General features: G+C 34.2%; 1 protein-coding gene across 1 annotated transcript in view; it reads left to right on the top strand.

Annotated features, from left to right (window-relative positions):
- Window positions 1–12,455: 12,455 nt before the first annotated feature.
- LOC133335510 (regulator of G-protein signaling 17) overlaps window positions 12,456–13,238 on the top strand; it is a 32,180-nt gene continuing 31,397 nt past the window's right edge. Inside the window, exons 1-2 of the mRNA XM_061543788.1 lie at window positions 12,456–12,543; window positions 12,621–13,004. Of these exons, the coding sequence (XP_061399772.1) occupies window positions 12,637–13,004 (368 nt within the window). The 5' untranslated portion in view covers window positions 12,456–12,543; window positions 12,621–12,636. The remainder of the gene's footprint in view (window positions 12,544–12,620; window positions 13,005–13,238) is intronic.

The raw sequence follows: 13,238 nt of genomic DNA, 5'->3' as shown, positions 1-13,238 counted from the left end.
TTCTGGAATATTAACTGAATTTTGAAAAAGAAATTCGGAGGGGGCCTAACTTAATAATTTGTTTTTCTATATCAATTTATGACACATTCTTTATGAATTGTTAATAACCGAAAAATATAAATGATAATGAATAATTGTTGTAAATTATTTATAGTTAATTAAGTAGGGGCCAGGGTTTTGTGGTTTGTGTTGGTTTGTATAAATAAGAGTTGCTAGTATTAGTGCTAATGGAGGGGTATGGGATGGGTATTAATGTGAAATTTATTTTTGAAAGTATTGCTTAATATTTGTCAGAAGAGGTCAGTGGTGTCTTAAAAGTTAAAATATTTATATTTATTTTAAATTCAGTTTATCGCATAATGTCGTTTTTGGTGATCATGGTATACATATCATACCGATGATGTTTATTTTATTGCTTATCAGTTTAAGAATACTTCAAAAACTCATTAAACGCAACTTCAGAGTTGTTACCGAGTGCCAATCGATCGATTCAATGGCAATGTAAGGCATTTTACCCCAGTAGAGTGCTATGCGCCAACAGAAGATGCTGAAGACACTGTGAAAGGTTAATTATATGATCAACTAATGCATTTAAGAGATAAGATATAATACATATTTTTGACGCTAACTTAGGGAAAGAAAGACAGAAAGAAAGAAAAAAACTTTTTTCTCGTATAAGGAAATTCATAAACATGTGGTTATGAGCCGCCATCTACCATTGCCTAGAAACAACGCTACCTTGAATGTTTTATGCGGAGGTTGTGATTATTGCTTATTTAGGAAATCATTTTGCAGAAAAAGGAGAGACTCGGAAAATAATCCGAATATTGAGAGTGGTGTACGAGGATTTTTTAGTTCCTCACAACGGAAAGCGCGTTAAAACCAAAAATGGATAATAGAGTAACTTCGGGTAATGTGGACCACCATTTTCTAGTTTTAATGCTGTAGGCGTAACAACGGTTAAAAAATAAAAACAAAATGTTTTCGAAACATAGTAGATTTGTTGGCTAAATATATTCCAGTTCAAACATTATATACATTTGTCTATCAAATGTTATTGCTCTATATTTCAAAACAAAAAACTCTAAACTGCGAATAAAAATAACTTGGCGGGTAATGTAGACCAGTATGTGTGGATATTGAGGATCAGTAAGTTAAAGGTAGGTTGTGGATTGGTTGTGATAAATTTCAATTTATTGCACTCTTGGGTAACAATGAATGCAACAATATATGGGTTCATGTTTTGGAATAGCCCCCATTTAGGAGTACCGCCCCATTTGCGGTATTTTGAAGGTCCTTGCTTCATTATCCAACCGAAACACCTGCAATTTCGCGTATCGAGTTTTCAGAGGATAGAATACCTCCTCGTATATTAAAAGAGCCCATGTTTCGAACGCGTTCTCATGAAAAGGTCCCACTTTTTTATAGTGGTCCACATTACCCGACATTGAATATTTTTATTTAAAAATAATTATCGGATTAAAAAATGAATAAAAATTAAAAATCACCGATGTAATTACAGCTAAACGTATATATTCGTTTAAAACAAAAAACGAGAAAAACAAAGTATTCAACTATTTTGCAAAAATTTTCGACTATTGTTCTAAAAAATGTTAAAATCACATTTTTACAGTCAGTGCTACATTTTCTACTACTAAATTTTCAACATCGCAATTATTTATTAAAAACCAAGTTTGATGTTTGTTTTCACAAATTAGGAAAACATTTATCAAGGCGGAATTGACAAATTTCAAGAATTTTCTTAGATATGAGGGGTGGTCCACATTAGACGCATAGTCCACATTACCCGAAGTTACTCAATACAGTTCATTTTGACACGAACTTCATAAGTAACATATAGTTGTGGATCCTAACGAACTAGGAACCGACACCATTGGTCATATCTTAAGAAAAATATCCATAGCATAACGAGAATGAAATCCCCAAGGGGGATCGACCAAGAAAAACCTAACGACGAACAATGACCCGAGAATTACGACAATGTAACCTTAACCTTATTTAGATTGTACCGGATTTCGTTAACCCATTGTATACATAAACGACAATAGCAACTAATCAAGACAGATCACGATGTTTTTTGGAAGTTCTATGCTCTCAAGAGCATAGTCCCATATAAGGCTGATATATTTTCTTACCCTTTGAAGTAAAAACAATTCGTTGTTTGTTTTGTTTTCGCAAAAAAATCATTTAATGGCCTCTCCATTTTTTTGGAACAAGGATCTAATTTTAGATCATCATCTGATGGAATGGTGGGATGTTTTTCCAAAATATTTTCGTTTTGGAAGAAAAATACATTGTTGTTTTTTTATTGGAATACCATAAACAAAGTCATTAATGGATGTATTTGTTTTTTTATATATTTTTTTTCAACATTGTTTGCTAATTTTTTTTGTAAATTCCTTAATCTGCAAATTAAAAAAAAACACATCAAATAGTGCGAATAGAATTTTTGTGAATGAACTGAAGAGGAAATTTTTGACGTAGTCATCGACGTGTTATAAATTCGTGTGTACGTGCATATAACTCGTGTTTCTGTGTGGCTATGTGTGTGTGTGTGTGCGATTTTGGGGTGGTGCTAAGTGCGAATACAAAAATGTTGGTGTTAATAATGAAACTCGTGAAAATTATTATTGGTGTTGTTGTTTTTAGTTAATTGCTAGTACAGAACAAATTTTACGGATGACCGAGGTGAGGAAAGGATTTTTTATATGGGGCCTAATTCTAATTTGAAGAGGCGAAAACATGGACCTACATTATACATTTTCTGTAAGGATATTGTTTATCACCAGAGAAAAGAAAAACTAAATAATAAATACGTTGCAAAATTTGTATAAGACCTTCAACATATCGAAAAGGGGCGAACCATTATAAAAGGAACATACCAAAACAAGGACTTATATTGAACACCTTTTTATCCATCAAGAAACCGGAAAGCCACCATAAAATACCTTAAATATTCTGGAAGCCTTTTATGAAGGAGGGCGTACCATAAAAAGTTGATAACTGTTTGTAATTTTTTGTGGGAAGATAGGTGGAGGGTATGGTATAAAAATGAACGGGATCTTTACATAGACCTATATTGAACAGGGATTCAAGGATGTTGTTCATCTTTCAATAATTCAGAATGCCAAAATTCCGCCACTTTGGTTGGAAAATAAGTTATGGTCCTAACTAATACCTAAAATTGCAGGCGGAATCTTTATATAGGGCTTATGTATACACATCCTAGCAGTAGTGCAAAAAGGCCCTTAATATTCCCCATACCTGATCTGTTTCTTTTTACAAAATTCTCTACAAAACTATTATCGGTTTGTTTTAAATGAATCCGAACAAAAAACAGAAATCAATTTTGCAAACGTGCGTAAAGTTCATTACTTGTTGTTCCTGGTTTTTTGTTTTGTTTTGGTTAGTTGTGAATTTTTAATTATTTTCCACATATTTTTCAGCAACCGAAAGAACAGACGGACATCAGTTTTTCGGTAATAAATGCCGGTGTGATGTTGTTGATGTGCGATGATGATTGTTGTTGTTCTTGTTGTGCATCAGCCAGCCAACGCCACACGCGGGTGTTGATGTGAATTGAGAGCGCACCGATGAAAAAAAAAACAAAAACAAATAAAGTTTATTTTGAATTTTTGCAAAATGAATCATTGGCATAATTTTAAAAATGCCAAGCAAAATTTCGAAACAACTTACTTTGGTTGTTGTTGCGTTCCATATTTATTCTTATTTTTCTTGTGAATTAAGGTGAAAGCACTTGAAATGATTTGAATATGTTCTTCCTGTTTGCAGTTGCGCATTCAAACATTCATTCTGACAGTCAGCCACTCGGTTCTTCACTTTAAATATTTGATCAACTGTTAATCAGAATTCAAGTCATAAAAATCCAATGGCAGCAAAAAAGGCCAGCTCATCCAACCCGTGCACGGCTATCATCAGTGTAAACCTTGAGTGTTATGACACCAGTGTTGCTGCTGCTGTTGGCTATCTCTTATCGTTACTGTTTGTTTGTTTGTGCTGCTGCTGCTGTTGTTGTTGTTATTTTTGTTTTCATTTCATTTGTTTGCTGCTGTGTCGTCACAACTGACAATTCTTTTCGTTGCCATGCATTTTCCATTGCTGTTTGTCTGTCTGTATGCCAGTCAGTCGTTGTTGTCATCATCATCATCATGAAGCGCCTGCAAGCGAGAGTTTTATGTTGCATCTTATCGCTTCGGTTCGGTTTAGTTGGGACGCTCGGTCGGTCGTTTTGGTTGTGGTCTCTTATCACCAAAACACTTGTGCATCAAATGTTTATGTAGTTGTTACGTGTGTGTTTCTTTTACAGTATGTGGGAAAGTAATAGGGAATGAATGGCTGTAGAATGAGGTATGAGATTATGTTAAAAGTTAACCCTTCCACTTGAGGAAAACTAGAATTCTTCGAAAATATTTGTTTTCTGAAGTAGCTGTAATGTGACATTAAGGGTTCCTGGAGGAAGAAAATCGTCATTTTAGATTTTTGTCAAATTTCTGTTCTGTGACTAAGACTTAATTTAAAGGTGTCAACACATTTTATAAAATATATATACTTTGCGGGAGAGATACCAGAAGCAGAGGGTCAATGGTTCCAATCTTTGGAATTGATATGATATTTGATTTATAAATTTGGAAAATGTTGTTCAATCGTATGGGAGGTACCAAATGGAGTGGGCAATGGCTTCCATTTTCGGACTTGATCTAGTCTTGGCAGAGATAATAGGTTTTGCAACGTTTGGTCATTCCATTTGTCCGATATTGGATTTATAAATTTGGAAAATGTTGACCATTCGTGTGGGAGGTACCAGAAAGAGTGAACCAATTGGTTCCATTTTCTGACTTAATCTAGGCTTGGTAAAGGTACTAAGTTGTACAAAGTTTGGTTCAAATTGGGTAGTCCGTTCTATAATATTATAATATTATAAATTGCGCAATTTTGACCATTTTGTGGGGGAGGTACCAGAAGGAGTGCACCGATTTTCCCCATCTTCAAAATTAAACTAATTTGGGAAAACAAATATTATGATGTGCAAAATTTGGATGAAATTGGTTACTCCCTTCGAGAGTTATTTGTAAATAGTCTCCAAATTGTCTAAAACGTATTTTGGCCAAAGACACATGGGGTCTAAAACAGGATCGGGCAGACAGTAAGTAATATTTATTCCCGAATGAGAGAGCACGAGTGCAGTTGTTTGTCCGATGTGGGTCGAAAACCAATATTTCAGTTGGGCACATTTATGGCGTAGCAAAATATTTATACCCTAATTAGCCATAAGACTGAGGGTATAAATACAACAAGTGGCCGTTTAGTTAGGAAGTCTGAAGGTGGGAAAATGTCACTTCGACTGTGACGGGATCTTGATATGAATGTTATAACTCTGAATCGATTTCATTATTATAGTTTTTCCTTTTGAGTTTTCGATTACATTTCTTTAAATGAGTATTTTTTTGTATGTGAAAATGGTAATTTTCCTTTGCCATCGAGAAATTTCCTTAAACATTTCGGTTTTAATATTTTTTATCACCTCAACATTTTCTTAATTTTATTTTTATGATAATATTTTAAAACATGTGTTTATTTTTTATTACAAAAAAAAAAAAAAAAATATTGTCAATAATAACAACAACAATAATATTTCCCAACATTTACTACCAACACTGTACGTATGTGTGAGTGTTCCATATATCTCTCATGTAACGAAAAATGAGAACAGTTCGTTTACTGTGTATGTCTGTATCTTCGTTCGTGTGTGTCAACAGCAAACAAACATTTATTTTTGTTGTAGTTACTGTTGGTTGTTGCTACTCAGCAACAAAGTGAGAAGTGCTCGAACGCCGAGCTCTAATCCTCTCGTGTAACATCAACAGATTGTTTGGGAAAAAATGAAAATTGTTCTTCTGTTTGCCTTGTTGCCTGGCTGGCTGGGTCGCTAGCTGACTGGCTGTACGAAACACAATCCACTTTCGGTGACAGTAATAACAGCAGCAATGACAACAACAACAACTACAACCACAAACATTGAAATAAGACAAGTGACGTTGCAATCATATCTTATCGCTATCGCCATAAACGAAAGGGAAGTTTGCTGGATGGATGGCTATTTGGTTGTGTAGATGGATGGATGCATGGCCGGAATGCGACCAGTAACGACCATGCATCCAAAAAAAACAGAATCACATTAGTTTAGTTTGGTTAGTTTTTCAAACTGGACGTTATCGTTAGGTTGCTTGTTCCTCTCTTCATTTGCACATGAACAGAATTTGATTACAATTTTAAAGTTGGAAAAAAAATAAATTTTATTAAAAAAAAAAGAAAATCATTGGAAACTAAATAAAAAAGAAACGTGACAAAATACCAAATAAAACACAAATTTAAAGTTTAAAATCCTTGTGTATACAATATATATATATATAACAAGAAAATGTGTGTGTTTGTATAAAAGTGTAGTTCTTCTCTTCTCTCTTTTTATTCCGAGTGTTCTAAGCTGGATTAATTGCACCTTTTACGAATATTCACATAAATAAGCTGTAAATAAATACGACCACATCTGCGAGGATAATCAGGATATTAATCATAATGGAGGTAACTTGATGTCATTGTATTAACTATTGTATGCAAATGAATAGCATGTTGCAGAGTGAATTGGAGGTGTAGCAACGAATGCAACAATGTTAATTTTGAAATTGCATACAAATTCTTGGAATATAAATTATTTATAAGAGTTTATAAAGAACAAAGGGGTAGACTTTTCGTTAAACATTGCGCAAAATATGCGGAGATTGTTTTTCTATATTTTCTTAAAGGGAAAAATATAAATTTTGTGAATTTAATTTATTTTGGGATATGCAAACGAAATGAGAAGTAAAAGAAGGTTTAAGGAATAAAATAAGTTGTTCCGTATATTTATATTTGCAGGACCTCAGGACTGATGATTCCGAAGACGTCGGACCTAATTTATTCTATAAAAAAATTCCAAGACCTCAGAACTGTTTTTTCCTATAAAAAAAAAAATAGCAGGCCATCAGAACTGATCTGCTGGACTGAGTGAGACCGAAATAAATTTGCAGGATGTCAGGGCTGATTTTTTTTCTATAAACAAAAATTTGCAGGACCTCAGGATTGATGATTCCGAGGACGTCGGAACTAATTTTTTCTATATACAAATTCCATGACCTCAGAACTGGTTTTATTCCTAAGGAAAAATTAGCAGGATATCAGAACTAATCTTTTTCCTTTAGAAAAAAATTCCCAGGCCATCAGAAAAATTTGCACTACAAATATTTTTCTATAGACTGATTTTTTTTCTATAGAAAATAATGCAGGACCTCAGGACATAATGCAAGACCTCAGGACTGTATTTTCTATAGGAACAAAATTCATGACCTTAGGACTGATTTTTTCTATAGAAAAAAATGCAGGGCATCAAGACTGTTTTTTATAGAAAAAAAATTTGCAGGACATATATTTTTCTATAGAGAAAAAAATTTGCAGGACCTCAGGATTGATTTTTTTCTAAAAATAAAATTTTGCAGGACCTAAGGACTAATTTTTTTCTCTATAGAAAAAATTTTTGAGGACCCCAGGACTGATATTTTCTGTAAAAAAAATTGCAAGACAGATATTTTTCTATAGAAAAAAATTCGCAGGACCTTAGGATTAATTTTTTTTCTTCAGAAAAAATATCGCATGATCTCAGGTCTAATTTTTTCTCTAGGAAACAATTCCGAAGTCTTCAAAATTTATTTTTAAAAATAATTAATTATAAGGACAGATCTGAGGACTGATGTTTTCTATAGGAAACAAATCGAAGGCTTCAAAATGTATTTTTATTAAGATGTATTAATTTTGAGGACAGATTTTATAGAAAAAAATGTGGGACATCAGGGCTATAAAGGTTCTTCCCAATTTTTTGCCTCGATTTTCTTCATCCATTTGGTCCATTATCTGACATAGATCTTTATAATTGAAAGTGTACACAATTGGGCCTTATCGAACCAAACATTTTTTATTTAATTTAAAGTAAGGAGTCCATACTCTGGAAATGCATATGATTGGTTCTATAAAACTTGTATAAATCGAAGTATGTTTCAAACTTTGAGCTTATTTTCCCATGGAAAAAGTCGAAATCTCTGACCCAATTTTAAAACGAATTATCTCCCCTGTATCTTCCTCATCCATTTCATCTTAATCCCTTTTTAAAGTTAATTGTACTGCAACAATTATCTAAACCGACAATTTCAATTATCTATCCAATCGATTTCCATGGCTGTGGTATTTTTCTCCACTATTAACCACCTTCTGTGGTCAGTAGTCAGCCAGGGGCGAACGAACGAATTTCCATAGTTAACTGCTGATGCGATGATATCCCGGTGAATGCCTGCCCCTACAGCTTACGGGGTTTGTTCTGATCACCAATAAATGCATTTACAAATTGATTTCAGACTGAATAATGGAGGATAAAAAAGAGGAAGACGAGATATTGGCTGTTGCTGTTGTTCTCTTATTGGCTGTCATTCACTTAGTAGTCAGTCATTCAAACCAGGCTGCCAGCCAACAATTCACACACCCATACATCCATCCAGCCACTCACTCAGTTAACGATTAACAAGTACATTATCGGATTGAATGGCAGGCTGGCAGGCAGTAAGGCATGATGCTGTTGCTGCATCCAAGGCCTAAGGATTTGGTGCCCATGGCAGGATGGGTTTTGACAAGCAGTAAATGAACATGTTTTTCAGAAGTACATAGCTATCTATCGCCTGCATACTGTTGTAGGGCCACGGATGGAAACGGATGGGTGGGTGGCATTCGGAGATTAAAAATAATGTAATACCTGGTGCCATTAGTATTCTCCCCTTTTCGTGTCTTCTTCTTCTCGTGTTTTTCGATAATTATGATAGACGAAGATAGGGTGATAACAATGAAAGGTACTGCTTCTAAGACTATTACGATATTTGTAATTGTGATGATGATGATGAAGATGATGACAACGATAATGGCAAAGAAAGGACAACAACACGAAACTGATAGTGTTGTTGGCCATTAGTTATAATTGTAGTGGTGTCATACAAACAAACACCTATGTGGTTTTAGAAGCAAGACTAAATAGTTAAGGTGTTGTTCACATCAATAGATAAATTATACTAATAACATTATCATCGACCACTCGATTTTTTGGCAGTACCTCTTAAAATATCTTGCAGGAAAAAAATCGTGGGACATCTGGATTAATTAAAACAAAATCGAAGACCTCAGAACTAGTTTTTTCTTCGTGGAATCATCAGAACTGTTTTTTTATTCTCTATTTTGATATGTAGAAAAGATTGCAGGACCTCACAACAAAAGTTACTTTTTTATATTATGTAGAAAAAATGCACTGGTCTTCAGGACTGAATTCGAAGGTTGCTGTTTCTATAGAAAAACGATTCAAAAACCTATCTAAAAAAAATTTCAGGACCCCGGACTGTTGTTTTTTCTATATGAAAAAAAATCACAGGATTCCATTTTTCAGGCCTGGGGTCCAGAATTTTTTTCTATACAAAAAAAAAAAAAAATAGCTGGACGTCAGGAAATAATTCCCAGGAGTAATTTTTTCTACTGTTTTTTTTTCTACATTTTCGTCTGAAGAAAAATTCTTTTCTATATAACAAAAATCACACAACCTCAAGACTTATTTCTTTCTATAGAAAGAAATCTTAGAGACTCATATTTTCTAAAGAAACAAATATTTTATTATAGGACCAAATTCACTGAACTCCATGACTGAATGAATGTTTTTCTATAGAAACATATTCACAGGATCCTAGGACTGTTTTTCTATAAAAAAAATTCACTGGATCCCAGGACTGATTTATTTTCCATAGAAAATATTCACTGGAGCTCAGACTAAATTTTTTCTCTGGACTTAGGACTGATTTTTTATATAAAGAAATTCTCAGGACCCCCGGACAGTTCTTCTATAGAAAAAAATAGGGAAACAATATTTTACACCGGTCTACTTTAAATGTTTTCCTCTGTGTAAACCGTATCCATGTTTACACAAACTATTTGCCATCGATATTGCCTGCCTATAATACCTCCGTGTCACGATGTGCCTGCTACTGCTGTCCCCATAGATCTGATATGAATTAAGTGCAAAAAAAGACTAAAACTGATTTTTTCAATTTGCAATTGATTCAAGTGCCAATAGTTTGTCATTCAGTGCCTGTAAATGTTGTCGAGTTATTTACCATCCCGACAGGCTGTGAGACAGACCGACAGATAGACAATTTATCGATGCCTCCTGTCACCCTGTGAGGGAGGACGTTGGCTGCCACATTGGCATTGTCTAGGTTTGATGTGGATAATTATGATGTCGTTGTTGTCGTTGTCACCGTCATCACTATTGTCGATGTTCTTCTTACAGTGGAAGGACAAATTTCCATCAACTACGACATCAGTGATGACGACGGATGCCTTTTCTGTTTGTATTCCATCCATTTATAGTGGGATGAAAATCTATTTTTCTCGCTTTACATCAAATTGTTTTGTTATTGAATTGTATTTGGATCAGGGTTTCCATATTTTTGTGTTTTTTTTTTTTGGTGGGAAAACTATGATTTTTGACGTGTTGAAGAATGATATTTTGCCACAATTGGGTTTAGATTTTTCTCCACAAAAATTATTTTGTTTTCTGTTTCAATTAATTTTGTGTAATTGAAACAGATGGTTGGTATTGGCAACACTGATCTCTAGCACGATTGTCATCAACATCATTGTCGTCGACATCATAAGCCACGATAAACAGTATTCTCCGAGATATTCATAGGTGTCTAAGCAATTTGGTTCGATGTTCTTTACAACTGCTGTGCAGGGCTGTGTGTGTGTCTCTCTCTCTATCTCGGTTATCCTTTTGAAGCACTTTCATTATCATTTAATTTCATTCATTCACATCGTTTATTTTCTAATGGAAATTTTCAAAGTGATTGACCTGAATTAGTAAATGTTCGCCTTCGTCGTCTTCTTCTTCTATATCGACATGGCAAATAATAGCAGCAACAACGAACAACCAACATCGACAATTAAATTGAATTTCCTCAAATACAGGCAGACTAACTGCCAGCACGTTCCAAATGAAAAAAATCTCTATACAATACTCACACACACACACAGTCACTCACTCACTCACTCACAAACAAACACTTGGCTATGATTATTGGTTGTATATTCATTTGCTCTTCCATGTCTCCCTCTCTCATTTTTGTGTGTGTGTGTGTGTGTGACAGACTGTGTGTTTATTTCCGTTTTACACAAAAGGTCTTATCGAAATCAACTGCTACTTAGTTCTGTTGACAAATGACAAGATTTATGTTTACATTTTGAGCAGAGCAGAGCAAAGCCCAAGCAACTCAAAGGATAATTAAACAACAATGCAATACAAGATATTGTCAATGCATTCCAATGATAGACGAATTAGAAACGAAAGTAGTCCGTTTGCCCATCATTGTATGGCCTAAGACCATGGCATAGTTCATTCCGTATTGGCTTGGTTAAAGATGATTTATATTTTTATCCATTACTTAATGAAAAATGCATGTCAAACATAAATTAACTAAAACAAAGACTTTATGTTAATTTAGGACAACTTTCAGGGAATTGAAATATAAAAATTAATTAAAAAGAATTAAACAACATTATATGACTTTTATTGAATTTTTAAATGGTCCTGGGAAAAATAATTTCAAGGTCCTGTGAATATTTTTCTATAAAAAAAATCCGTACTCTGGGGTCTTGCGAATTTTGGTCTATAGAAAAAATCTGTACTGAGGTCCTGCGAATTGTTTTTATAGAAAAAATCTGTCCTGGGGTCCAGCGAATTTTTTTCCATAGAAAAAATCTGTCCTGAGGTCCTGCAAATTTTTTTCCATAGAAAAAAATCTGTCCTGGGGTCCTGCAAATTTTTTTCCATAGAAAAAAAATCAATCCAGGTGTCCTGCGAATTTTTTTATAGAAAAAAATGAGTCCCGAGTTCCTTCGAATTTTTTTCCATAGGAAAAAAATAAGTCCTGTGGTCCTACAAACTTTTTTATGAAGAAAAAAATCTGTCCTGGGGTCCTGCAAATGAGATTATATATAACAAAAAAAGCCCTGCGCCATAAAGGACTTGAGTATATTGTTATAAAGATTTTTTTATAAAAATGTATAAATTCATAAATTACAATAACAATTTCTTCTTCTCTTCTTTTCAGCATAAATGAATCATCATGCATTTCGATGTTTAGTTGAATGCAACAGAACCAATGTTAACTTTAGAATATCCTTAGAGCACCAAACGAAAACAACTATACACAAAAAAATATTACGAAGCACCCTGGCACACACTAAGACACATTGAAGTAATAACCCGAAACTCTAGAAATCAACCAAACCAAATTTATAAAAAAAACAACGGCTTCAATAAATTTTTTAATTAAATTTAAGGAAGCATAGAAGCAATAAGGCAATTTTTAGCTTAAGACCAAAAGACTTAACAAATTTAGGTAAGTAATTAAAAACGAAAAAAACAAATAATTACATTTATTTAATAATTAATATTCATTTACACTCTTCAATTCCAGAATGTCTTGTACAGTATCGGAACTGCCATCAGGATGCCGTTTACGCGGCATGAGTTCATCATCACAAAGTGCTGCCAATGCCGGTAGTGGTTCAGGTGCCGGCAGTGGTGGCAATGGTTCCGGTGGTGGTGGCGGCGGCAGAGAAAGCGGCGGCGGTGGTGGTGGTAATGGCCGCAGCGTTGTCTCCGATGTCAATACCGGTGGCATTCACATAGGCGGCATATTAAGCACAACAAACACAATGGGAACAACGACAACAAGTGGAGGACTGACGGATGGCACCACGCCACTGCAACGTCAACAGCAACAGTCACAGAAACCCTGTTGCTTTTGCTGGTGTTGCTGCTGTTCGTGTTCATGGGCGAAATGGTAAGTAATTGTGCGGAATAATTATTTGATTTATTTCCCTTTGTTTTGTTTTGATGAAATGTGAAAGAAAGACAGACAGATTGGGTGGAATTACAGGATGTAGATATCCTGGGAGATTCAATTCATTGATTTCAGTTATGATTGCTTGTGTAGTTTGGAAAATTATATGAATTAAAACAGAGTCCTGTGAATTTGTTTCTTTAGTTAAAATTGTTGCTATGCATTTATTTATTT

The sequence above is a fragment of the Musca vetustissima genome, unplaced genomic scaffold, assembly GCF_032173495.1.
Source record: "Musca vetustissima isolate MV318-11 ecotype Yass unplaced genomic scaffold, APGP_CSIRO_Mvet_v1 utg9639, whole genome shotgun sequence".
NCBI classification, from domain to species: Eukaryota; Metazoa; Arthropoda; class Insecta; order Diptera; family Muscidae; genus Musca; species Musca vetustissima.
This window is presented reverse-complemented; position numbering and strand designations above follow the sequence as displayed.